The sequence below is a fragment of the Callorhinus ursinus genome, unplaced genomic scaffold (assembly GCF_003265705.2).
Source record: "Callorhinus ursinus isolate GAN/ISIS: 27379988/994484 unplaced genomic scaffold, GSC_fseal_2.0 scaffold29, whole genome shotgun sequence".
In the NCBI taxonomy this organism is placed as follows: Eukaryota; Metazoa; Chordata; class Mammalia; order Carnivora; family Otariidae; genus Callorhinus; species Callorhinus ursinus.
Genome location: NW_027397091.1, coordinates 6,602,592 through 6,628,201, shown reverse-complemented (window position 1 = coordinate 6,628,201; position 25,610 = coordinate 6,602,592). Strand labels below are relative to the sequence as shown.

The following is a 25,610-nucleotide window of genomic DNA, read 5'->3' as shown; positions in this document are numbered from 1 at the left end:
GTATCCTTATTTAAAAACAAAACAATTCCAAACGGGTTCACGTTTTCTGCACCTATTTTTTATTTTAAACTTCACATATCTTGGAGATACTTCTTTATCAGTAATGTAGATCTACTATGTTACTTTTAAGGGCTGCTTAAATATTTCATTTTCAGAATGGCTATGATTTCTTTAACAGTGTTCCTTATTGATAGACTTTTAGATTACTTCCAGTTCTTTGCTATTATAAAGAGTATTGCAGTGAAGTTCCTGGAATGTTCAAATCTCAGAGCAGACATTTGCAGTGTCCACAGCATAGATGCCTAGAGGTTAGAATGATGTGTGAGGGTATTTGTCCTTTTGGTAGCAGCATTGCCAAGTTGACCTCCAAAGAAGTTGCATCAATTTATTTTCTCTTACCAGGGGTATATGAGAAGGTTTGAATCTAGTTATCACTTAGGTCCCCAAAGAACTCTTTGTCTCGTAGTGGGGAAAATAACCAAATAAGCTGTTAAATCTTGCTTAGGAAAAATGACAGATAATCATTTTTTGGAAGTTAAAGTTCTAAGAATATATTTACAACTAAGTCCAAATTATGAACATTTTCAGGCATACACAGAAGTAGAGAGAAAGGTAAAATAACTCCCCATATATTGCTGAAACCGTAACAAACAGTCCACTACATCTACTTTACTGCCATCCTTCCCCCTTTTTCCCCCTCTCTTCTCTCTGCTGACACATTTGGGGCAAATTCCAGACATTATAACATTTCATTCCTAATTACTTTTCTATGCATCTCTAAAACGCATTTTCTTTCAGAACCAACCGTAAACTGGCACTGTATCCAACAAAGTTGGCAGTAATTCCTTACCATGAATATAATAAATGGCCCATCTTATTATTTCCCCTATTTACAATTTGTTTGAATCAAGATATAAAGCCCATACTATGTCTCTGATAACTAAGTCTCTTAAACTTAATCTAGATTAGTTCCTGCTACTATTTATTTTTCGTAATGCACAGATTTGTTGAGGAGACAGATCAGGTATCCCATAAAATGTCCCACATTCTGAATATCAATGCTTCCTTGTTGTGTCATATAGGCTTGACTTTCCCTTTTGTATGAAGACTCCAGAGGAGTTACGTTAATTTCATATGGGTCCCATACAAGATAAAGCCTGATTACCCCACTTGTCCTGCTGCTAAACTCATTGATTGGCTCAGGACTTTTAATCCATCTGTGTCTGACTCCCAGATGCCACCTCCTTATACTTGTCCACAAACTCACACTGTGCCCACTGAACCCCCCCGCCCTCTGTGGAGGAGACCTACCTGGCGTTGGCCTCCCTGCACACTCCTACACTGCATACACTTTGCTTGACTTCCCACTGGCATATCTCAGTGGAGGATCCACATGGCTGGCTTGTTAGGAAACAAGTACTTGCTTATTTCTTCAGTGATATACAATCAGGTCGAGGGCCTGGAGTGTATATGGCATTTTTCAGTGGTTACTGGTAGTCCTTTCAGTCGGAATCACAGATAACACTTACATCACTTCCAGCTGATTACAAAACCAATAAAGCAAGACCTTAAAGTGTGAAATGACCCATAATCCTTCCGAACAAACCAAGCTATTTTCATTTTTGTATACTCTTGTCATTTTTTCCACATGAATACATATTTTATATGGTTTATTTAAAAAAATTATATAATCTCCTTGTTTCATTTATTATTAGGTTATACCTGTATAGTTTTAAAACTTACTTTTATTGAATGAATAATGTTCCATTGAGTTTATGTACCAAACTATTCTCTACTGCTAGATATTTAGATGGCCTTTCAGTTTTTTTTTTTTTAACGAAAGATGACTTTGCAAGAAATATGTTAATACAGAAAGAGGTCATTTCCTTTTACCAGAGAATTTGTAGTTCAGATCCATAAGATAGCAACTTATATACTTGATGAGCATTACTAACAAAATTTGTTCCTCATAAGCTTTAAATAGTTATTTAAGAATAATTAATGGAAGGAATGAGTACAAAGAAAATATAGCAGAATTAAGAGGGTATATTAAGTTGAATAATGCCCTTCAAAATTCACGACTACTGGGGACCTCCGGACATGAGCTTATTTACAAATAGGGTCTTTGCATATATAATTAAAGACTGAGATCACACTGGGTGTGATCTTTAGGGTAGGCTCTAAATCCAATAACTGGTGCCCTTATAAGATGAGGAGAGGACACACAGAGACAAAGAGAAAAAGGCTAAGAGATGACAGAGAGAATGGAATAATGTAGCTAAAAGCCAAGGAATGCTGAGGACTGCCAGGAACCACCCAGGAGCTAGGAAGAGGCAAGGAAGGATTTCTCCAAGAGCCGACAACTCTAGGATTTCAAACTTCTAGGCTCCAGAACTGTCAGAGAATGAATTTCTGTTGTCTCAAGTCTCCCAGTTTGTGGTAAATTTGATTACCAATTTTTCTCAATTCTGAGAAAAACTTTGTTTTTTATTTTAAAGGAGATAGAAGTTTGGTGACTACACCGCAAGGGAGCTGCAGACAGCAAAGGAGAGACGGTCTGCCATGAGGCGGTGGTAAGGGGTCACAGTTATAGGGCAGAGTGAAGAGGTATGGGAATATATGGAATTTCCCCGTTTTTGGTAACTGTGCCTGCTTGGGAGTAGCCCATTGGTTAGTTAGGGCCTATGGCTCTTTTGAGGTAGGTCGCTTAATGAGCCTGTTTGCATCAGCTCTGGGCCCTTTTGCCTTGCTCAAGGCTCTATTGCTCAAGCCTGTCGCCTAAAAGCCTAAAAGAGCCTCTATATTCCCTCCTGACATATTGACAACAACAAATCTTTGGCATTTGGGTGGAGGTCTCATCTCCAGTAGCTTCTTCCTGCTGAAGGAGCAGTGGAGAGATGTCCCTACCTACGGGTCAACATTGGTCGGTTGGGAATTTATATGTAGGAATTACAAATGGCAGAGGCAACTGAATCCAGGGTAGACAACATACACGAATTTCCCTGAGTAGAAAGGATCATCTGTCAGCTTGAAATCATGGCAGTGAAGGGATCTTCTATTCTTGGGTGTATCTTCCAAATAAAGTAGGCTTTCTCATTGTTAACGGGGAGCATCCATCAGTCCCTGGAGACCTCTCAAGGACCCATCATGGTTTGATCAAAGAATACATCGAATCCCAGAGTATTCTTCCTGTTTCTTGCAGCAATGTCTTGGCCCCAGCCTTGAGGGCTGATTCTGTGCAATTCTGACTGAGAACATAGGCGTTATATTTTATAACATATAGTCATGAAACAATATGCAAACGAGATCATATATTGTTTTGTATTACACGGACAAACTGGCTAAGATGTTCTTACCAGCCATTTGCTGTAGGATTATGTAGATAGAGCCTAAATTATACATCAAAATAAGATGCTGTAGATTTATCCATTAGTTGAATAAATATCATTAATTAAATCCATCTTCAATTACCAATATTAACAATTCTAGAAGCTATTGGAGAATTATGTTCCCAGGTCCTGAAATCTTGCCTTGTTACTTGAATTTAAATGAGATGCTTTTTTCATAGTTATATATGCCTTTAAATTTTTTCTAGTATATAACTCAATATAATAGCGTTTTTGATCAAATGGCAACAAAAATACACAAAGTATAAGTAAGGCTTATTCAAACTGAATCACATGAGACAAAAAGGAGATGACGAAGTGCCTGGAACAAGGCTTAGGTTAGCCGATTACCTGAGACAGGCACTTCATTCCTGGCATTTTTGAATAATATATCAGATACTTCTAGGACACAGGATTTTGCCATGTGGTGGCAGGTGCTCGTTCTGCAGCTAGAGTAATAGATCAATGCAGAGGGCAGCAACTGGGATAGCTCCACCAAAATTTTTCAGCAAAAGGGTTCAGGAAGATGGAGTCAAGTCCGCTCTTGGCCTCTTTTAGGTAATTTTTCTGTAGGAACTTGGTTTCTCCTTTGACCAGAGCCATAGACACCTGACTTTTAAAGAATGCTTTATACACATACACATACATTATGCATGCACATCTGATACAGTTATATAAATATGCTGCATATCAAAAAAGGAAACTGATTTTTAATAACATTTTAAAATAATGTGTAACGAGAATGAGAAGCTGTCCCTCCAATCTCTCATACCTCTATGTGCTTGTATACCTCTATTAGAAAATGTTATTTTTCTTTGCCTCAGCCCAGGGTGGGAGGGGGGAATAAATCTGGCATATTCTTGGCCAAAGATTTGCATATTTAAGTAACCCTGTTATCTTTCTTTGGTGCCAATATGACACTGCATGGGGATCCTCCCTTTTATTGGAGGAACAATGTGGCTAGGTATATCCCACGTAGGTCTACATTCCACAGGACAACCCCCTGTGGCAAGAGTGAAGTTCAGATGCTGGTCAACATTGACTCGTGTGCTAGGCGTGTCTATGGATAGGACACACTGACCTTCTAACAGGGTAGAGACCTGTGCACACAAGCCTCTGATTCTGCAGAACCCACAGGGCGAGCCGAAACCTCCTGGATGCCTGGAGGCCATGGCACAGGCTCTGGAACTTTCTTTTTAAAAAGGAACCAGTTTGCCTTTTTTCATTTGCTTCTTTCTTCTGGACTTAACAGAAGTTTTACTTATTTGTACTTAAAAAAAAAAATACCATCTATTTCTAGGTTTAGTCCCATTTCCAAAAGTCTGGTTGCTCCTGGTGAAGACTTTCCACGTATATTTGTTTTTTTCTCCTCCTTCCCTCTACCCATCCTTCCTCATTTCTATACAGAGTTGAAAGCATCAATTTAAGCATACCCCCAAACTGATAAGAAGATAGCAAATCCTCAGTACAGACTTCCAGATACTTGCTGGCTTTTCAAGGGATCTCTGTCTTTTGTTTGCTTATTTGTTTAACAGTTGCTTTTCAAGGCATTTAATTTGGGTGCCTTGGTGGTGAGCACCAACCGCGGCACCTAGATGGCTTGGCTCCATGTGCTCACTCTTGGCTCAGGTTCCCTCCTGTTCTACACTCTACTGTTTCTATCTTAGCAGGAGGTAAAGGCAGCAGAAAAATGTATGTTCCCCTAATGGCTGCAAAGTGACGCTAATAAAAATCAACAAATCCTGTAAGTATGATTTTAGATGAGGTCTTTTAGCTTCCACCAAATGAGTAAGCATTTCCCAAACTGCATTTCTAGAATGTGAAAAGATACATGAGGTGTGGTGGGGTCAAAGATCCTGTGGTCAAATAAGACTCGGAAATGCTTATGTCTTCCCCTCTACTCAGGCTCCACAGCAGATCCCAAGGAATGTAATCAGGAGCCTGTTTAAATTCACCTAGCCAGGCAACTCCTGAGGTTATGTCGCTATAATCCATCCTGCCCTCTTCTCTGGAGCTTTTCTTCTTGGTGTTCTTACCAACATTTTCTGTAGTTCAGAGAAAGCCATCACAATGTATACCACTGCAATGCAAATCAAATTTTTTAAACAAATATTTGATAGAACAAAGCATTTTAGCGTCCCCAAAGGAGAGGACAAAATGGAAGGACTTTAAATTGTATCAGGAAATCCTGAGATCAGAGCCCAGGAATGGCATCTTAATTAACAATGTTCCTCCTCTGGGACTATGTCATGTAAGGAACAGCCCACTCTCTTTGAAGAGGGTTTGGAAAGCAACCCTGTGAAGATGCTGGGCATAGAGAACAAGAAACACCCACCCGCAGCTCCCCTGATGTATCTTCAATCACTAGGCAGGCAGAAACAGGAGTTGGCAAATAAACAAAGGGCCGCTTCATCTTTGCTTGCATTAAGACAGCCTAGGTGCAGAAGAGAAAACAAAACATCCAGCTACAGAAGCAGGGAATGAGCACTGCTCAAGGAACGAGTACCCAGTGGCTCACGCAACCCAGCTCAGAGCAACATTGCCATATAATGCCGACGAGCCCTGGATTCGGGAAGCAGGGCATCGACTCTCTCATTTGTTCTCCTTACCACTCAGTGATAATAAAAGCTATACAAATGATCAAGTCCATCAAAGGCAACAGTGGGTGGGATAAGAGAAAGACTAACGCTCATTTAATTGCCATCTGCTTGGGAACTGCTTCCCATCACCAGCAGCAGTGGCTCGCAGTGATAAAGCCGCGGCAATGGGTAAGCGCTGATGTCCTCCGCATTTGCACCTACAGATAAGGCAGCACAGACAACCCCAGTACTCCAAGGCTCAGTGGATTTGATGAAGGAAAAGTCGCCTTAGCACCTAACCTAGCACTTTTCTTTCGTATAGGAGTGTGTGTGGGGGGGGGGGGGTCAACAAGAGGGCTGTTTTACTCGATGTTCAGTAGAAAAATAATACTGAAGAAATTAAAGTCTTTTTGATTCATTCTTAGTCATCCCTCTCCAAATGTCACCATTTGTTTTTTCACGTGGAAGTTGAGTTTCTGATAGGTAAGAGCATTTCTTCGGCCCGGAGATATTTTACCACCACATGGCTTAGGAACAGAACTATCTGTGGAGAGAGCTCAGAAGGGTGAGCAGCCATCTTTGTTCTGTGTTTTCATGTGTGTGTGTTGGGAGATTTTATTTTTACAGCAATGAAGAGAAGCAACTGCACTAAAATTCCGTCTCTGTCTCCTGAGAGGGCAAGGAAAGAAAACAGGGAACCGACAGGAGAGGAGCAGGGTCAGGGTGGAAAATACTGGATTTAGACCCAAATCATGTTGGGAGGGAACTGGGGCAGCCCGGAGTTCAAGGCTTCTAAAGATCACTGTATGCAAGAAGGTAAGCCTAATTAGGGGCAACTGAAAATCTACGAAATTGTCTCAATCAGGACAAATTCCTCATCCTCTGGTGACCTCACAGCACAGAACCCCAATAAATGAGGGACCCAAAGCTCCTGCCAATGCCCAAGCCCTCCCTAAGGAATTGTCTTAACTTAGAAAAGCCTTTTAGGAACATTTTTCTTGTTTCTATAAGATGATGCCACCCACCTGATGTTACTGAGATTTAAAATACATTTAGGGGTGCCTGGGTGGCTCAGTCGTTAAGCGTCTGCCTTTGGCTCAAGTCATAATCTCAGGGTCCTGGGATCGAGCCCCGTGTTGGGCTCCCTGCTCAGCCGGAAGCCTGCCTCTCTCTCTCCCACTCCCCCTGTTTGGGTTCCCTCCCTCACTGTGTCTCTCTCTGTCAAATAAATGAATAAAATCTTTAAAAATAAATAAATAAATAAATAAATAAAATACATTTAAAAATCATGTAGAACATTGCGTTGCTGATGCTTAAAGAAAATCATGGGAAAATTACTAATGCATCAGAATTCTGAAACTTTGTAGTAGGCACGAATTAAAAGCTTTTTCTTAACAATGATGAATTGCTTATGACAGTTTACTGCGGCAAAGTAAAGGGCAAAGTTGGGGAGAAGAAAATAGAACCAATGGATTTTTCTTGAGCTTGTTACAAATAAAAAAAAAATTAATGGAAGGATTTCTGTGGTCAGGTATTATTCCTAAGCTGTGGCGCTCCAACCAGTGTCCTCACGTACCTGCTAAGTGGCCTCAATGAAACAGCATCCTGGCAGGCCAAGAAAAATAGACAGTGTTTGAATCCCTAACCATTACCTTCATGGAAGTTTATCTAGACATTGCAATATATTTGAGACCATTTTGGAAGTTATACGAGAGAGAGAGGGGACTTGGGAGTACAACAAAATTTGATTTAAACAATTACTTAAAAAATGAGAAACAGCCCAATTAAGAGAAAAACCCACAAAAAACCCCATAAAGGGCACTAGAGAGTATTTTTCAGGAAAAGGAATATAAATGACCAAGAAGCACATGAAATATACTCAATCTGACTCATAATTGTAAATACACAAATTAAAATGATGAGATACCATTTTTATTACCATTACTGGAAAAAAAATAATTTTTTAGACTCTAGAACTGGCGACGGTGAATGAGAATAGGCAGGCTCATAGATAATGGGTGGGAGTACACATTGATCCAACCAAAGGGCTGCATAAAGAGATAGTGGTATATACATATAATGAAATAGTATATTAGTATATAACCTTTAAAAATAATTTAAGTCTTATTTGCATTGGCAGGAATGTTCTCCAACATATATTAGGTAAACAAAGCAAAGCATAGAACAGGGTGTATTATATTATCTTTTGGGGTTTAATTAAAAAGGAAATATATGTGTGATACATACACATATACACACAGACTGTACATTTATGCATATACATATTTAATACATATGCAGATAGGCTTTATGTTTTATAACCTTATGATGTTTTAAGACATTCACGTCTTTCTTTTATTTAAAAATGTTACCAATGGGGGCACCTGTTAAGCATCTGCCTTCAGCTCAGAGAATGATCCCAAGGTCCCCACATCAGGCTCCTTGTTCAGCAAGGAGTCTGCTTCTCCCTCTGTCTGCCACTCCCCCTTCTTATGCTCTCTCTTTCTCTTTCTCTGACAAATAAATATTTTAAAAAATGTTATCAAGAACTATCTAGGTAGCAGGATAATAGATTGCTTTAATTTTTTCTAAATTCTCTCTCTATATATACATATATATGTATAAACTCTCCTTTGTGCTATTTTCATATTACACTGTTATAGAAAAATAGGGCAAAATAAAATTTTTAAAAATTTACAGAGGTTACATATGCTTACTGAAATGATCCAGAAGTAATAAGTAGAGTCCTGCCATATGGGATAGTGTGTTCTCTGTGATGTTCCCAGAAGCTGTCCAATGCAGTGGGCCAGCTCCACTAAACCCTCACCCCCATTCTCAAATAAATAACTACTCTTAAACTTGGGTGTATAGCCGACCAGAATTTTTTCTATCTACTTTATGTATATGTATAAACAGATAGCTAAAGGTCTTTGTAAGTAATTATGGGATCATTTTGCAATTTACTTTTTCTTACTAATAAATCACACCTTTCTGTTCTGAACACTGAGATCCAAGTCATTATTTTTTTTTCAAAGATTTTATTTATTTATTTGAGAGAGAGAGAATGAGAGATAGAGAGCATGAGAAGGAAGAGGGTCAGAGGGAGAAACAGACTCCCTGCTGAGCAGGGAGCCCGATGCGGGACTCGATCCTGGGACTCCAGGATCATGACCTGAGCCGAAGGCAGTCACTTAACCAACTGGAGCAACCCAGGCGCCCCCAAGTCATTATTTTTAATAAATACATGGTCTCTTACAGAATGGCCTTCCATATTTTATTGGTCTCTACTGATGGAATTTAGGTTGTTTCTGATCTTTTCTATACAAATAATGCTTCATGAAATTACAGCATGGATTAAAAAAAAATTGTTTGCTTTTAGCTATCTGCTTAAAGAAATACATAATTGCTAGGTTAAGTATTTGGTGAATTATAAAAGTTGAGATTTCATTAGCTTGGTCAGGCATAAGAGGTCTTACTTCTATAATTAATCTAAACTTGTGAAGTGATTTTGGACAAACTGACCCACCTAAAAGCTAAGAAAATATAATTCACCAAATTACTTAGTGTCCTGAAAATGTGAATATTTCCCTTGGGGTGCCAAAATTATTCACCAAGAAGAGCATACTCCTCTTGCTAAGTAACACCAGCTTTTCAGGACACATCATCAAACATGGACCAGAACTTTTCAGTTTTAGCCCCATATGCCCTACGTTTCAGCTTCCTCAGAATATACAAATAAGTCCAGCACTCTTCTTATCAAGGCCTTGGCCTGGGCTGCTTCCCTTTTGGGAGAGAAAATCAGTTTACCTCTCTGCCCTGAGGGACTTCATCTTTCAAGGTCCCAACAGCCACTGAAGGACCCCTCAACCCCACTCTGATTAATCACTTCTTAGTTCAAAGCTCCCAACATCTTCTGGCTTACTACCCTGTGGGCACTGATATAATAAATTACACTTATTTATGTATATGCACATGTATATGTGTACAAGGTTGGAAAATTCTTGAGGATAAGTGTAGATGATTTTTACAACTTTGTTATCTCTTACCCATAGAGTAAGTACTAAATAGTAATGACTACATCTTCTCCTTTGAGAAATATATTTTAAATACACTAAGAAATTGTTTTTACTGATTAAATTAGTAAATGTTAACAAAAGTTATATCTTATAGACTGCTGATGGGTTATTTGGCAATCTGTATCTAAAACTTTAAATATACATACAACTCTTTCCACTTCAAAGAATTCATCTTCAGGAAGTGATCAAGAGTATTTCCAAAGCTTTACATATAAGGTTCCTAGGCACAATATTTTTTATAAGAAAAAAATGGCAATGACTTCCATGTTTATCAATAACTGAAGTATGGATAATATATAAAATGGATTGCAGCTATAAAAATATTTCATGACGTGGAAAAATATTGTCTATTAAGTGGGAAAAAAATTAACTCTCTGAAGTAATGAGTCCAAATGACTATGTACAGTAAGATCTATTTAATTAAAATAGAAGAAATGAAATTGAAAGTAAAGAGACCAACATAGCAACAGAGCTCTCTCCGGGTGGTGGATTTATGGATGACCCTTTTGTTCTTTGGGCTGGAAGAATCTCTTTCTGATACATATACTACCTATTTTGCCTTTTTTTAAATTAAAGATTTTACTTATTTTCTTGAGAGAGCAAGCACATGGGCACATGAGCAGGGGGAGGAGCAGAGGGGGAGGGAGAGGGAGGAGAAAGAATCTCGAGCAGACTCCATGCTGAGCGTGGAGCCCAACTTGGGGCTCCATCTCATGACCCTGAGATCATGACCTGAGCCTAAACCAAGATTTGGATGCTTAACCAACTCAGCCACGCAGGTGCCCCTATTTTGCCTTTTACAGAATAAAACCTACCAAACATATTTGTGGAATGAATAAATCCATATTATCTTTCTTTGGCCATATAAAAATCTGAGAGCTATATCAACAATTTACTTTTTTATCCCCCCCCCCCGAAAATGCTGGCATGCAAGGCTGCAGAGTTTCATTTTGAACTTTTTCCTATGGAATCAACATAGACTATCAATGTTCTAGGGAACAGGGACTCTGTAGATTTCCTACTCTGCAGGCTCAGCACATACATGTTCAGAGCTGAATGTGGGAGCTTAGTTAGGCAGATGAAATAAGAACAACACACTGTGTAAGTCAAGAAGCTGTAAAGAAAATCAGAAAGTGAGAAAAAGACAGTTCTCATATTCTTATGTTGTTCTCCTCAGGTAAGTCCCTTAAGTAAATGCTCATGGTGCCTGCCCTCGGTTTCTTCACACGTAAAAGAAATGACTGAAAATTCTGAATATACAGTCTTGGAATGTCAAGTGGAGGTTAAAACATAAACTGTGGAATCCCACCCATGGTAACACAGTACAGAAATTTTAAAGGCTTCTGATAAAAAGTAAGTGACTACGGTGACATGTTAGGGAAAAAAAATATGTGAGACTATTTCTAAAGAGACTAATCTGAATCAGTACATGCACAAATACTGACACTGGGAATGCACTGCACTATAAACACAGGTATTTCTTCAGCACAGACCTACATGCACGCACAGTCCTTCTCCACAACTTTCAGACTCTAAGGAGAGTGCTTGAGACAAAGTAGGAACTGGACAAATTATTTCTTTCCTTTTTCTATTCCAACTGCCCACTACCCTAGAATGAATTAGAGAGTTCCATACTGAAAAGTAACCCATGCAGAGAGAAAACCTGTAAGTCTTCCACCTATTTGTTTATACAACCACACACTGCCTACTTTCTAAGCTCAAGTATGTGGAACATGGTGGAATTCATCTGCTTATGCTCCTAAAGACATACTGTAGGTTTTTCCTCTCTCTATTCCTATCCACTTAACCAGCCCCACTGCATCCCACCAGCCTCTTTTTTTGTGCTTTTCTATCAGCTACAGTATGTTCTGGCTTCTAATATAGGCTTTCTTTTTAAATGAAAAGCAGAAGAGGAGGAGGAGGAAGGAGTCTTTATTCTGGATTTGGTAACTGAAAAAACCCTCATGGTTCACATCTCTTCTTGAATCTGCAATCGGGTTGTTAAAGCTGAGGATCAGAGAACATCTGCCCTCCAGAGATGCAAGCATTATTAAAAACAAAACAAAACAACAAACACAAAATAACCCCAAATTCCCCAAACAAAACTGTGATGTGTCCCAGCATACTACAGAAATTATGTCTGTATCAATAGTACACATACTTGCATGCACACATTTCTGAGCCTTGCTATGTCATATACTGTAACCATGAGTACTTCACAAGAATGCTATGAGGGAGGTAGTAGGAGCATCTTCACTTTTTAGGCCTTGGAATAAAAGTTTGAGAGGTTGTCACTGTCCCACGGTCACCCAGGCAGGAGTAGAGAGTTAGAATTTGCATCCTTGGTTATTTTGACATAATCACTCTGTTTCCTTAGGGTTCAACAGACTGAGAATACAGAAGATCTTAATCTTCTTTTAATCTTCTTGGCTTAACTGATGGTTATAAAAAGTTAATATGTTTGGGTATAAGCAAAATCCTATGACTTGGTCCAGGTTTTGATTTCTCCCATTGATTACCTTAGTAAAACCAAAGGTAGTCTTCTGTGGATGGATGACCAGGACTTCTTTGTGAAATTGAACTCGCTAGTGGATTTGGAAGAAAATCCAGCCGTGTTGATATCCGAGTTCAATATAAAATTTTTAGGGATACCAAAAGATATCTATGGGTTCCATTTTACTTACGTCTTTTCTCCCTTTGGATGACGGTGTAAGGAAATCCTTCACAAACATATTTGTAAACACTGATAAACTATATAAAATTACAGTATTTTAAAATAAGAAAGAACCTTAAAGATAATCCAGGCTTGCCCTTTCATTTCTTCCTAGGAAATCTGAAGTTACTATCTATCCTTGATTTCTTCGAGGCTACAAGGCTTGGCCGCTTTTTTTTTCAACCACTGATGAAATATTTTATAATCCTATAATTTAGGACTTTTGTACTCAGATGTCTAACTTACCTCCAAATCCATCAGGCACATATGTTTTAAGAACAATATTGCAGAAAATCGTTGGCAGTGATAATGGTTTATTTCCCTCATTTCGAAGGGAAATGTGTCGATAGCCTGCCTGGAGGCCATCCAGCGGAAGAATCCTCTGGCCTATCAGCCTGTTGTTGTCATCATACACTGCTATTCTCAAGACTGCCAGGTCAGGGAGGATTACCTGCAAACAAAGAATGGTACCTTTCATGGGTATTTTGGAAAGCAGCTCCCAAGAGCCCTGATTCTGGGAATCTGAACCATATCCACACCGTTCTTCAATGTGCCTTTATGGTGAAAGAGGCCCATGATCGATTTGCATTCCTAAAGTACACTGTCCAAGCCATTGAGAAAGCAATCGAACAGGCTCACTGGAAATCATCTCCTTGAAAATTTTAGATGAAAGGGATGTGAAAGATTACTGGTCCAACCCTTGTCATCTTTGCCCATCCCCATGCATATAATGGACAAACAAAAGGAGACCCCGAGAGATCAAGTGACTTTCCTTAGTCTCTGAGATTGGGACAGCTGAGCCTGGAATCGGGGCTCTTGCCTTTGATGCCTGTGGACTGCCTCATACCTGGGCTGCTTCCGATATCTAGCTCGGCCTGTTTTTAAGAATATGGAAAGTATCTTTGGAGAAATGCTCTGTGTATAAAGGAAAATGTATATAGAAATTTGGATTCTCCCTTTTCCTTGCACTCCTCAGTTTTTAATCTATTTTTGGGATATTAAATACAGTGAGATGGGGCAGCTAGAAACATTAACTTATACCCAAGACATCTACCCTTGCCATCTTCAAAAGGAATAAATTGACATAAAATCTGAGCTCAGACAGAATCTTAATTCAGATATAAAATAGCAACAGGACACAAGAAAATCCAATGTTTCAAATCAGAAATGACTTTTCATTGGCTAAGAACAACCAAGACATCTTGGCTAATTTGAGTACTGTATCTAAGGCTAGACAATGGATCGGTTGCCTAGCTATGTCTAGAGATTATAATTTAATCCAATTTTGTGATGATGAAGAAGAGAAGTTAAAATTCATCCAATTTCATTTACTCTATTGTTTCTCATGTGGTAAAAGGGGGCTTGCCTTGTGAATTAGTGCAAAGAACAAAAATATTAAAAACAAGAGAGAATAAAAAGTGAAAGTAACTTGGTACCAATGAAAAGCAATTTAACTTCCGAAGAACAGTGAAGGATGCAGAACTGGCATCTTATTTCTGGGGCCAGTAATACTGTATGTAAAAACCAACTTTGATGTCTCCTTACTCATCAAAAACAAAGAACATTTGAAGTCAACTTTCTGAATTTTTAGAAATGTGTCTAGGGATTATTCATTCTGCCAAAGAACACTGGCCATACTGACAACAGATCCAGCTATAACAAACTATAAAAAACCTGGGGGAAGAAAAAAGCCCATGACAGCTATGTATGCAATTTACACCACACTCTGTAGGAGAAAAAGTCACAGTGGGGGTTGCATGGAAATAATGGTGTTCACATAACAGGGAGAGCCTGAATCTCACAATGGCTCGTTTCATTGAACTACTGATCTTCTGTAATCTGGTTTCTGTAAATCAGTTAGCCTATTCTGAAACTGCTAATCCCCACTTCTGTTAAACTAAGAAGCCAATGATCTGTGTTGCAGGACATACACATGGAGCAGAAACACTGGAAACCCGGTGCCTAAAGAAACAGCAAGAAGCTATTCTGGTTCGGATAACAGAGCAAGTGAGAGAGAAAAACAGCTCTTCTTGGACACAGCACTACCAATGCATGGATTTTTCAATACATCTTACACTGACAAAAGAGAAAGGGAAAAAATGATTACAAGATTAAACACTGAATCATTACAGCATATGACTCTGATTGGTCTGGAGATCAAGATACAATAGTAGGAACCCCCCCCAAAACCCAAAATAGCACATGAAGCACAGACTGTGGGGGTGGCAACAGGTACCACAATCCCAATTGACCTATTTAAGGACATATATTGGCCTTAGTTTTGGGTGCACGATCCTACCTGTCCTCTTGGCTAGGGGAGCATTGCAAGTTACCAGCTGCTGCCAAGGCAGAAAAGAACTCTCCAGTGTATGATGATGTCCACCAGTGAGGACACATTCTAAGGAGACTGCCCACCTGGAACTTGAGCATTGCCACACAGAAGGTGGGCTCCTTGGAAGAGGAAAGAAGAGCCAAAAGGATCAGAACAGACAGAAGTAACAATCATGATATCTATAGAACTTCCCACTGGAAGAAGAGAAAAAGAAGGTATTTGGGGTTGCATAACTGCCCCTATATCATGTAGTATCTATGTAATCTAAGCACTAAAATGTAGCCCCTAAGTTAGCACACACTGAAAGTGCCCTACCTTCCGAAACACAAATGATTCCTCATTGTAAACTGGATTGAGTCCATTGTTCATCACCATGCGAGTTCGGAATTCCTTACGTATGGTGTCGGTGGGCAACCCATACATATCCACTTCTACGTATGTACCGATTTTCTTATCTGATAAAAACTGACCTGATATGACCTGCAGCAACACAGAAACAGGGTGAGAGAGAAGTCAAGTTTGTATAATTATCAAGAGCAATGAATAATCCAGAAGTAAGAAATCTTCTGTTCATCTTTAGAAATTTTAATTACCTATAGAAATAACGTATTCATTCCTTACTAAAGTAAAACATTATTGAGCAACTACCCTACGCAGAAAAAAAAAAAAACCCAAACTGCTCAAGACACAGGTTCTGATGTTGAGAAATGTCTATAAAAAGAAAGAAAAAAAAAAGATGAATCCTATTATACAAAGAAATAATGTCCACAGCAGCTTAATTCCACCTAAGTGCCCACATCTATGAAACAAAGTGATGGGTTCAAATATGTCCTAAGATCCCATCAGAGCTCTGAAATTCTGCCCTCTCATACTTTACTGAATTCTTTTATAAGTCTTGGAAAGAGACTCACTGAAGAAAAAAGTAATGCTAAAAATTGCCTGTTGCCTGTTATCCTTTACCAACATTGACGATGGTCAGTGGTATATATTTGTAAAGACCATTAAATTCCATCTATTATAAAGCCATGGACAGACTATTTTTCACGTACTTTCCAAAGGACGATAGCCATTTAGCAGGGATTTTTTTCTGTATTATTGAATAGATCATAATTTTGAAAGTTTTATGAGATAAAATTTGACATACAATAAACTGTATGTTCTAGAGTGTACATAAGGTCAGTTTTGACATATGTGCACATCTGTGAAACTGTCATAGTTTTCACTTTTCCAGAATGTCATGTAGTTGGAACCATACAATATATAGTCTTTTCATTTGCTTTTTTCACTTATAATATGCACGTAAGTTTCCTCTATGTGTTTTCATGACTTGCTAGCTCATTTCTTGTCAGCACTGAATAATATCCCATTTTCTGGATGTGCCATAGTCACCTAATGAAGGACATCTTGGTTGTCCAATTTTTGGCAATTACAAATAAAGCTGCTACGAACATCTCTGTGTAGGTTTTTGTGTGGATGTAAGTCTTCTATTCATATGGGTAAATACCAAGGAGCACGATTGCTGAATTACAGGATAAGAGCATGCTTCCGAAGTGGCTGCACCATTTTGCATTCCCACCAGCAATGAATGAGAGTTCCTATTGCTCCAAGTACTTTCTTGATCTGGTGTCTTTTGCTAAAAGTAGCTAATAAAACTATTAGCTATTTATTAGTGGCTAAAACTATGTACTACTAGTGAATAAAATGTATCTCTTAAGAAAAAAAAGGGGGAATCACAAAGTTGAGAGTAACACATGGATCTTGTAACCTGACATTAAATATTTTAATGTGATTTCTTAAGGCTTCGCCAGGACCATCTGCACACACATTTTTACAATTCTGTGACAAGCAGGGGCCTTACCTGCACTGAGCAAGTGGCTGCAATAACCCCATCGACAGGAGTTTCAGAGAAGGGATCGAATGTTCGATCGGGCCGTCTCATGAAATCTGGTTTGAGGAGGTATCTGGTGGGACAAAAGCATAGAAAGAGTTTATCAGCTGTGTTTATAATGACTAAAACACTCATGCTTCAGGACACTAAGTACTTCCTTTCCCCCATCTCTAATTTAGGAGCTAGGCTTTTAGGAAGAGCATCCTAAGGATTGAAGAAACTATTCCTTTCCTATGGATAATCTTGAAGAGAAGCAGGAAAGAAGGAATGTTTTTAGGATTCCAGGCTCAGTGACATCTAGAGCTGCCTGATACTATTACATTCTCTTGAACTTTTTTATGCCATGGACCTCTTTAGATACTTACTCTGATACGCACAAAATAAAATACAAAGAATAACAATGAAAAACCAATTACATGAGCTCTAGTTGTTAAAATATGGAGAGCACATGATATTCTACTTTATTGTGTTTTAATTACTGCATTGAATTATGAGATATGATGCCAAGTTGATAACTATAATTTCAAAGTACTGATATGCATAAAAATATTTTGTGAGATGATATGAAAATATCTGTGATTTACATTGGTGTCAGAGTCACAAGTACTGTTACTATTACTGTGGATTGTTGTCTATTTTCACAGTCAAAAGAACCATGAAATATCAGTTAGAGGGAGGTGAACTTAAAGATGTAATTATTTCTCTATTTCTAGCCAGTGTAATTAGGCAAGAAAATGAAATAAGAGGTATTTAGATGGAAAGAAAGAAGTAAAACGTCTCTTCAGAGATGACATGATCTTGTATATAGAATCTACTTAAGGAATCTACCTAAGGAGTCTACTAAAAAATGATCAGAGGGGAGCCTGGGTGGCTCAGTCAGCTGAGTGTCTGACTCTTGGTTTTGGCTTAGGTCATGACCTCACGGGTCATGAGACTGAACTCACACTGGGCTCTACGCTCACTGGGGAGTCTGCTTGAAGACTCTCTGCCCCTCCCCCCACTCACACTCTCTTTCTAAATCCTTCTAAAATCTAAAGAATAAATCTTTAAAAAAACTGATCAGAACTAATAAATGAATTCAGCAAGGCTGCAGGATACAAAACCAATATACAAAAATCAATTGTATTTCTAAATACCAGCAATGAACAATCCAAAAATGAAGTTAAGATTCCATTAACCATAGCACCAAAAAGAATAAAATACTTAGGAATACATTTAACAAAATAAGTGCATGTACTTTGAAAGCTACAAGACTGTTGAAAAATATTAAAGAATATCTAAGTACATGGAAAGACATCTTCTGTTCATGGATCAGAAGACTTAATATGGTTAAGAGGGCACTATTCACCAAACTGATATACAGATTCAATCCCTATCCAGAGCCCAACTGGCTTCTTTAGAAATGGACAGGTGGATCCTAAAACTCAAGGACCAAGAATAGCCAAAACACCCTTGAACAAGAAAACAAAGTTTAAGGTCTCATAATTCTCAATTTCAAAACTTGCTACAAAGCAACTGGGAGTCCAGAAATAAATTCATGTATCTATGCTCAGTCGGTTTTTGACAAGGATGCCAAGATTATTCAAAGAGGGAAAGAATATTCTTTTAAACAAATGTTGCTAGGACAACTGCAATGGCCACATGCAAAAGAAGAAAATTGGTCCCTTCCTTCACTTGATATACAAACATTAACTCAAGATGGACCAAAGACTCAAATGTAAGAGCCAAAATGATTGAATTCTTAGAAGAAAAAGTAAGGATAAATCTTCATGACTTGGTAATGGGTCTCAGACATAACATCAAAAGCATAAGCAACAAGAGAAAAAAAAAAGATACTGGCCTTATCATAAACACTTTTGCACTTCAATGCACACTATCAAGACAGTGAAAACACAAGCCACAGAATGGGAGAAAATATTTGCAAATCAAATACTATGTGCTCAGAGGTTTGTGTCTAGAATATGTCAAAAACAAACAACCCAGGGGCGGAGCAAGATGGCGGAGGAGTAGGAGACCTGGATTTCGTCTGGTCTCAGGAATTCAGCTGAATAGGGATCAAACCATTCTGAACACCTACAAACTCAACAGGAGACCGAAGAAGAGAGTAGCAACAACTAACTCTCTGAACAGAGAAGCGACCACTTACTGGAAGGTAGGACATGCGGAGAAGTGAATCCAAGGCAATATTCAGGAGGATAGACGGCGGGGGAGGGGGCCTCCGTCGGCCGCTTCTGGCAAGTGCTAGAGCCGCGGAGCACAAAATTGGAACTTTTAGAAGCCGGCTCCGATGAGGGACGTCGCTCCAGTAGCTAAGCGGGGGGTGGAACCCTCACGGGACACTGTGGTCTCAGGACCCTCGGGGTCACAGAAAGACCGGGGGTGCCTGCGTGCAGCAGAGCTCCCAGGTATCGGAGCGGGGAAGCCGGCTGCAGAGACGGAGCCAAGGCGCGGGCTCTCAGCTCGGGGTTGCCATAAACTGTGATCCGCGGCCCAGTCGGGCCACTGCTCCTCCAGAAGGGACCCAACAAGAGGCAGATCCGGGGACACTCCCCTTCCTCCCCCGGGAGGAGCGGCGCAGGAGCACACCGCAGGGATCTGCTGGGTTTGGAGACTCCACACGGGGTCGGGCGCCAGACATAGAAATGCTCGGTCACAGGCCGGGTGAGCACGGAGTGCGGCCGGAGACTGGAGAGACGGGAGTGACTGCTTTTCTCTGGGGGCGCACTGAGGAGCGGGGCCCCGAGTTGTCAGCTCCTCCGGGCAGAGATTGGGAGGCCACCATTTTCACCCTGGTCCTCCAAAGCTGTACCGAGAGCTTGCAGGGAACAAAAGCTCCTGAGAGCAAACCCGAGCAGATTGCTTAGCCTGGACCGACAAGGGCGGGGCAATTCCGCCTCCAGCAAAGACATGTGGGGACCACGGCAACAGGCCCCTCCCCTGGAAGATCAGCACTAACACCCAGCAAGCCAAGACCAAGTTTACTGATCAGGGAGAACGGGAGAACTCCAGGGCTAGGGGAATACTCCACATAGAATTCATGGCTTTTTTACCATGATTCATTAGTTTTTCAAAGTTAATTTTTTTACTGTTTTTTTTTTTTGAATTTTTCTTTTTCCCTTTTTCAACCAACATCTTATCATCCCTTTTTTAAAAAAAAAAAACATTTGTTATTTTTCATTTTGAGAGTCATATTTTATCCCTTCATAGTAGTTACCTTTATTTTTGGCATATATATATATAAGTTGTTCTCTCTTTAAAATTTTGAGATACAGTTTCTTCTAACAAATCAAAATATACCCTAAATCACTAGTGTATGGCTTTTTTCTAATCTCCTGCGTGATAACATTCTCTCCCTTTTTCTTCCTTTTTTTTAAATCTTCTTTTTTTCAAACAACTTCTTATCTTATCAATTCCTTTTTTTTTTTTTAAAGATTTTATTTATTTATTTGACAGAGAGATAGAGAGCACAAGTAGGCAGAGTGGCAGGCAGAGGGAGAGGGAGAAGCAGGCTCTCTGCTGAGCAGGGAGCCGGACATGGGGCTCGATCCCAGGACCCTGGGATCATGACCTGAGCCGAAGGCAGCCACTTAACCGACTGAGCCACCCAGGCACCCCTCTTATCAATTCCTTTTATAAAACCTTTTATAATTTTCATCTTTACAGTCATCTTCCATCCCTTCACTGTATCAACCCTTATTTTGTACATATATGTCTTTCTTCCTTTAAAATTTTAGGAGGCACTTTCTTCTAAGAGACCAAAATACGCCCAAAATCTAGTGTGTGGCACTGATCTATGCACTAGCCTGATCATATTTGATCATATTCTGTTTTTTTCTGTTTTGTTTTGTTCTGTTTTTGTTTTTATCTTTTTGTTGTTTTTTTTCTCTTTCTTTTTTCTTTCTTTACCTTTCTTTTCCCCTTGTTTCATGTATTTTCTGATTTGTATAGAGTATATTTGCTGGGGATGTTGTTAACCTGTTAGCATTTTGTTCTCTCATTCATCTCTTCTCCTCTGGACAAAATGACAATATGAAAAAAACCACCTCAGCAAAAAGAACAAGAGGTAGTACCATCTGCCAGGGACCTACTCAATACAGACATTAGTACGATGTCGGACCTAGAGTACAGAATCATGACTTTAAAGATATTAGCTGGGCTTGAAAAAAGCGTGGAAGTTCTTAGAGAAACCCTTCCTGGAGAAATAAAAGAACTAAAATCTAACCAAGTTGAAATCAAAAAGGCTATTCATGAGGTGCAATCAAAAACGGGGGCACTAACTGCTAGGATAAATGAGGTGGAAGACAGAATCAGTGATATAGAAGACCAAATGATGGAAAATAAAGAGGCTGAGAAAGAGAGATAAACAACTACTGGATCACGAGGGCAGAATTCGAGAGATAAGCGATATGAAAAGACGAAACAACGTTAGAATAATTGGGATCCCAGAAGAAGAAGAAAGAGAGAGAGGGGCAGAAGGTATATTGGAGCAAATAATAGCAGAGAACTTCCCTAATGTGGGGAAGGAAACAGGCATCAAAATCCAGGAGGCACAGAGAACCCCTCTCAAAATCAATAATAATAGGTCAACACCCCAACATCTAATAGTAAAACTTACGAGTCTCAGAGACAAAGAGAAAATCCTGAAAGCAGCTCGGGACAAGAGATATGTAACCTACAATGGTAGAAATATTAGACTGGCAATAGACCTATCCACAGAGACCTGGCAGGCCAGAAAGGACTGGCATGATATATTCAGAGCACTAAACGAGAAAAATATGCAGCCAAGAATACTATATCCAGATAGGCTGTCATTGAATATAGAGGGAGAGATAAAAAGCTTCCAGGACAAACAAAAACTAAAGGGATTTGCAAACCCAAAACCAGCCCTAAAAGAAATATTGAAAGGGGTCCTCTAAGCAAAGAGAGAGCCTAAAGCAACATAAACCAGAAAGGAACACAGACAATATATAGTAAAAGTCACCTTGGGGCAATACAATGGCACTAAATTCATATCTTTCAATAGTTACCCTGAATGTAAATGGGCTAAAAGCCCCAATCGAAAGACAAAGGCTATCAGATTGGATTAAAAAACAAGACCCATCCATATGCTGTCTGCAAGAGACTCATTTTAGACCCAAAGACACCCCCAGATTGAAAGTGAGGGGGTGGAAAACCATTTACCATGCTAATGGACACCAAAAGAAAGCTGGGGTGGCAATCCTTGTATCAGCCAAATTAGATTTTAAAACAAAGACTGTAATAAGAGATGAAGAAGGACACTACATCCTACTTAAAGGGTCTATCCAACAAGAAGATCTAACAATTGTAAATATCTATGCCCCAAACATGGGAGCAGCCAATTATATAAGGCAATTAATAACAAAAACAAAGAAACACATTGACAACAATACAATAATAGTGGGGGACTTTAACACCCCCCTGACTGAAATGGACAGATCATCTAAGCAAAAGATCAGCAAGGAAATAAAGACTTTAAATGAAACACTGGACCAAATGCACTTCACAGACATATTCAGAACATTTCATCCCAAAGCAACAGAATACACATTCTTCTCTAGTGCCCATGGAACATTCTCCAGAATTGATCACATCCTAGGTCACAAATCAGGTCTCAACCGGTACCAAAAGACTGGGATTATTCCCTGCATATTTTCAGACCACAACGCTTTGAAACTAGAACTCAGTCACAAGAGGAAAGTCGGAAAGAACTCAAATACATGGAGGCTAAAGAGCATCCTACTAAAGAATGAATGGGTCAACCAGGAAATTAAAGAAGAATTAAAAAAAAATTCATGGAAACCAATGAAAATGAAAATACAGCTGTTCAAAATCTTTGGGATACAGCAAAGGCGGTCCTAAGAGGCAAGTGTATAGCAATACAAGCCTTTCTCAAGAAACAAGAAAGGTCTCAAATATACAACCTAACCCTACACCTAAAGGAGCTAGAGAAAAAGCAAGAAATAAAGCCTAAACCCAGCAGGAGAAGAGAAATAATAAAGATCAGAGCAGAAATCAATGAACTAGAAATGAAAAGAACAGTAGAACAGATCAACAAAACTAGGAGCTGGTTCTTTGAAAGAATTAACAAGATTGATAAACCCCTGGCCAGACTTACCAAAAAGAAAAAAATGACCCAAATCAACAAAATCATGAATGAAAGAGGAGAGATCACAACCAACACCAAAGACATACAAACAATTATAAGAACATATTATGAGCAACTCTATGCCAGCAAATTAGATAACTGGAAGAAATGGGTGCATTCCTAGAGATGTATGAACTACCAAAATTGAACCAGGAAGAAAGAGAAAACCTGAACAGACCTATAACCACTAAGGAAATTGAAACAGTCATCCAAAATCTCCCAACAAACAAAAGCCCAGGGCCAGATGGCTTCCCAGGGGAATTCTATCAGACATTTCAAGAAGAATTAATACCTATTCTCCTGAAACTGTTCCAAAAAATAGAAATGGAAGGAAAACTTCCAAACTCATTTTATGAGGCCACCATTACCTTGATCCCCAAACCAGACACAGACCCCATCAAAAAGAATTACAGACCAGTATCCCTGATGAACATGGATGCAAGAATTCTCACCAAAATACTAACCAATAGGATCCAACAGTACATTAAAAGGATTATTCACCATGAGCAAGTGGGATTTATCCCTGGGTTGTAAGGTTGGTTCAACATCTGCAAATCAATCAACGTGATACAATACATTAACAAAAGAAAGAACAAGAATCATAGGATCCTCTCAATAGATGCAGAAAAAGCATTTGACAAAGTACAGCATCCTTTCTTGATCAAAACTCTCCAGAGTATAGAGACAGAGGGTACATACCTCAATATCATAAAAGCCATCTATGTAAAACCTACAGCGAATATCATTCTCAATGGGGAAAAGCTGAGAGCTTTTCCCCTAAGGTCAGGAACACGGCAGGGATGTCCACTCTCACCACTGCTATTTAACATAGTATTAGAAGTCCTAGCCACAGCAATCAGACAACAAAAAGAAATCAAAGGCATCCAAATCGGCAAAGAGGAAGTCAAACTCTCACTCTTTGCAGATGATATGATACTGTATGTGGAAAACCCCAAAAGACACCACCCCAAAACTGCTAGAACTCATACAGGAATTCAGTAAAGTGGCAGGATATAAAATCAATGCACAGAAATTAGTGGCATACCTGTACACTAATAACAAGACAGAAGAGCGACAAATCAAGGAGTCGATCCCATTTATAATTGCACCCAAAACCATAAGATATCTAGGAATAAATTTAACCAAAGAGGCAAAGGATCTGTACTCAGAAAACTATAAAATACTCATGAAAGAAATTGAAGAAGACACAAAGAAATGGAAAAACATTCCATGCTCATGGATTGGAAGAACAAACATCGTGAAGATGTCAGTGCTACCTAGAGCAATCTACACATTCAATGCAATCCCCATCAAAATTCCATCCACTTTTTTCAAAGAAATGGAACAAGTAATCCTAAAATTTGTATGGAACCAGAAGAGACCCCGAATAGCCAGAGGAATGTTGAAAAAGAAAAGCAAAGCTGGTGGCATCACAATTCCGGACTTCCAGCTCTATTACAACGCTGTCATCATCAAGACAGTATGGTACTGGCACAAAAAGACATATAGATCAATGGAACAGAATAGAGAGCCCAGAAATGGACCCTCAACTCTATGGTCAACTCATCTTTGACAAAGCAGGAAAGAATGTCCAATGGCAAAAAGACAGTCTCTTCAACAAATGGTGTTGGGAAAATTGGACAGCCACATGCAGAAGAATGAAACTGGACCATTTCCTTACACCACACACAAAAATACACTCCAAATGGTTGAAAGACCTAAACGTGAGACAGGAGTCCATCAACATCCTAAAGGAGAACACAGGCGGCAACCTCTTCCACCTCAGCCATAGCAACTTCTTCCTAGAAACATCGCCAAAGGCAAGGGAAGCAAGGGCAAAAATGAACTATTGGGATTTCATCAAGATAAAAAGCTTTTGCACAGCAAAAGAAACAGTCCACAAAACCAAAAGACAACCGACAGAATGGGAGAAAATATTTGCAAATGACCTATCAGATAAAGGGCTAGTATCCAAAATCTATAAAAACTTATCAAACTCAACACTCAAAGAACAAATAATCCAATCAAGAAATGGGCAGAAGACATGAACAGACATTTTTCCCAAAGACGACATCCAAATGGCCAACAGACACATGAAAAAGTGCTCAACATCCCTCGGCATCAGGGAAATCCAAATCAAAACCTCTAGGAGATACCACCTCACACCAGTCAGAGTGGCTAAAATTAAGAAGTCAGGAAATGACAGATGTTGGCGGGGATGCGGAGAAAGGGGAACCCTCCTACACTGTTGGTGGGAATGCAAGCTGGTGTAGCCACTCTGGAAAACAGTATGGAGATTCCTCAAACAGTTGAAAATAGAGCTACCATACGATCCAGCAATTGCACTACTGGATATTTACCACAGAGATACAAATGTAGGGATCCGAAGGGGTACGTGCACCCCAATGTTTATAGCAGCAATGTCCACAAGAGCCAAACTGTGGAAAGAGCTAAGATGTCCATCGAGAGA

General features: G+C 39.3%; 1 protein-coding gene across 15 annotated transcripts in view; it reads right to left on the bottom strand.

The window, feature by feature from the left end:
- Positions 1-25,610, bottom strand: part of PLCB4 (phospholipase C beta 4) — a 414,054-nt gene that overhangs the window by 41,767 nt on the left and 346,677 nt on the right. For all 15 annotated transcript variants that reach the window (XR_012374116.1, XM_073878371.1, XM_073878370.1 and 12 more), the window contains 3 exons: positions 16,945-17,047; positions 15,402-15,566; positions 13,001-13,205 (listed from right to left, as the gene is read on the bottom strand). Coding sequence is in view for 14 of the 15 variants with exons in the window: in XM_073878371.1 (XP_073734472.1) it covers positions 13,001-13,205; positions 15,402-15,566; positions 16,945-17,047 (473 nt within the window). In the remaining variant the exon portion in view is untranslated. The remainder of the gene's footprint in view (positions 1-13,000; positions 13,206-15,401; positions 15,567-16,944; positions 17,048-25,610) is intronic.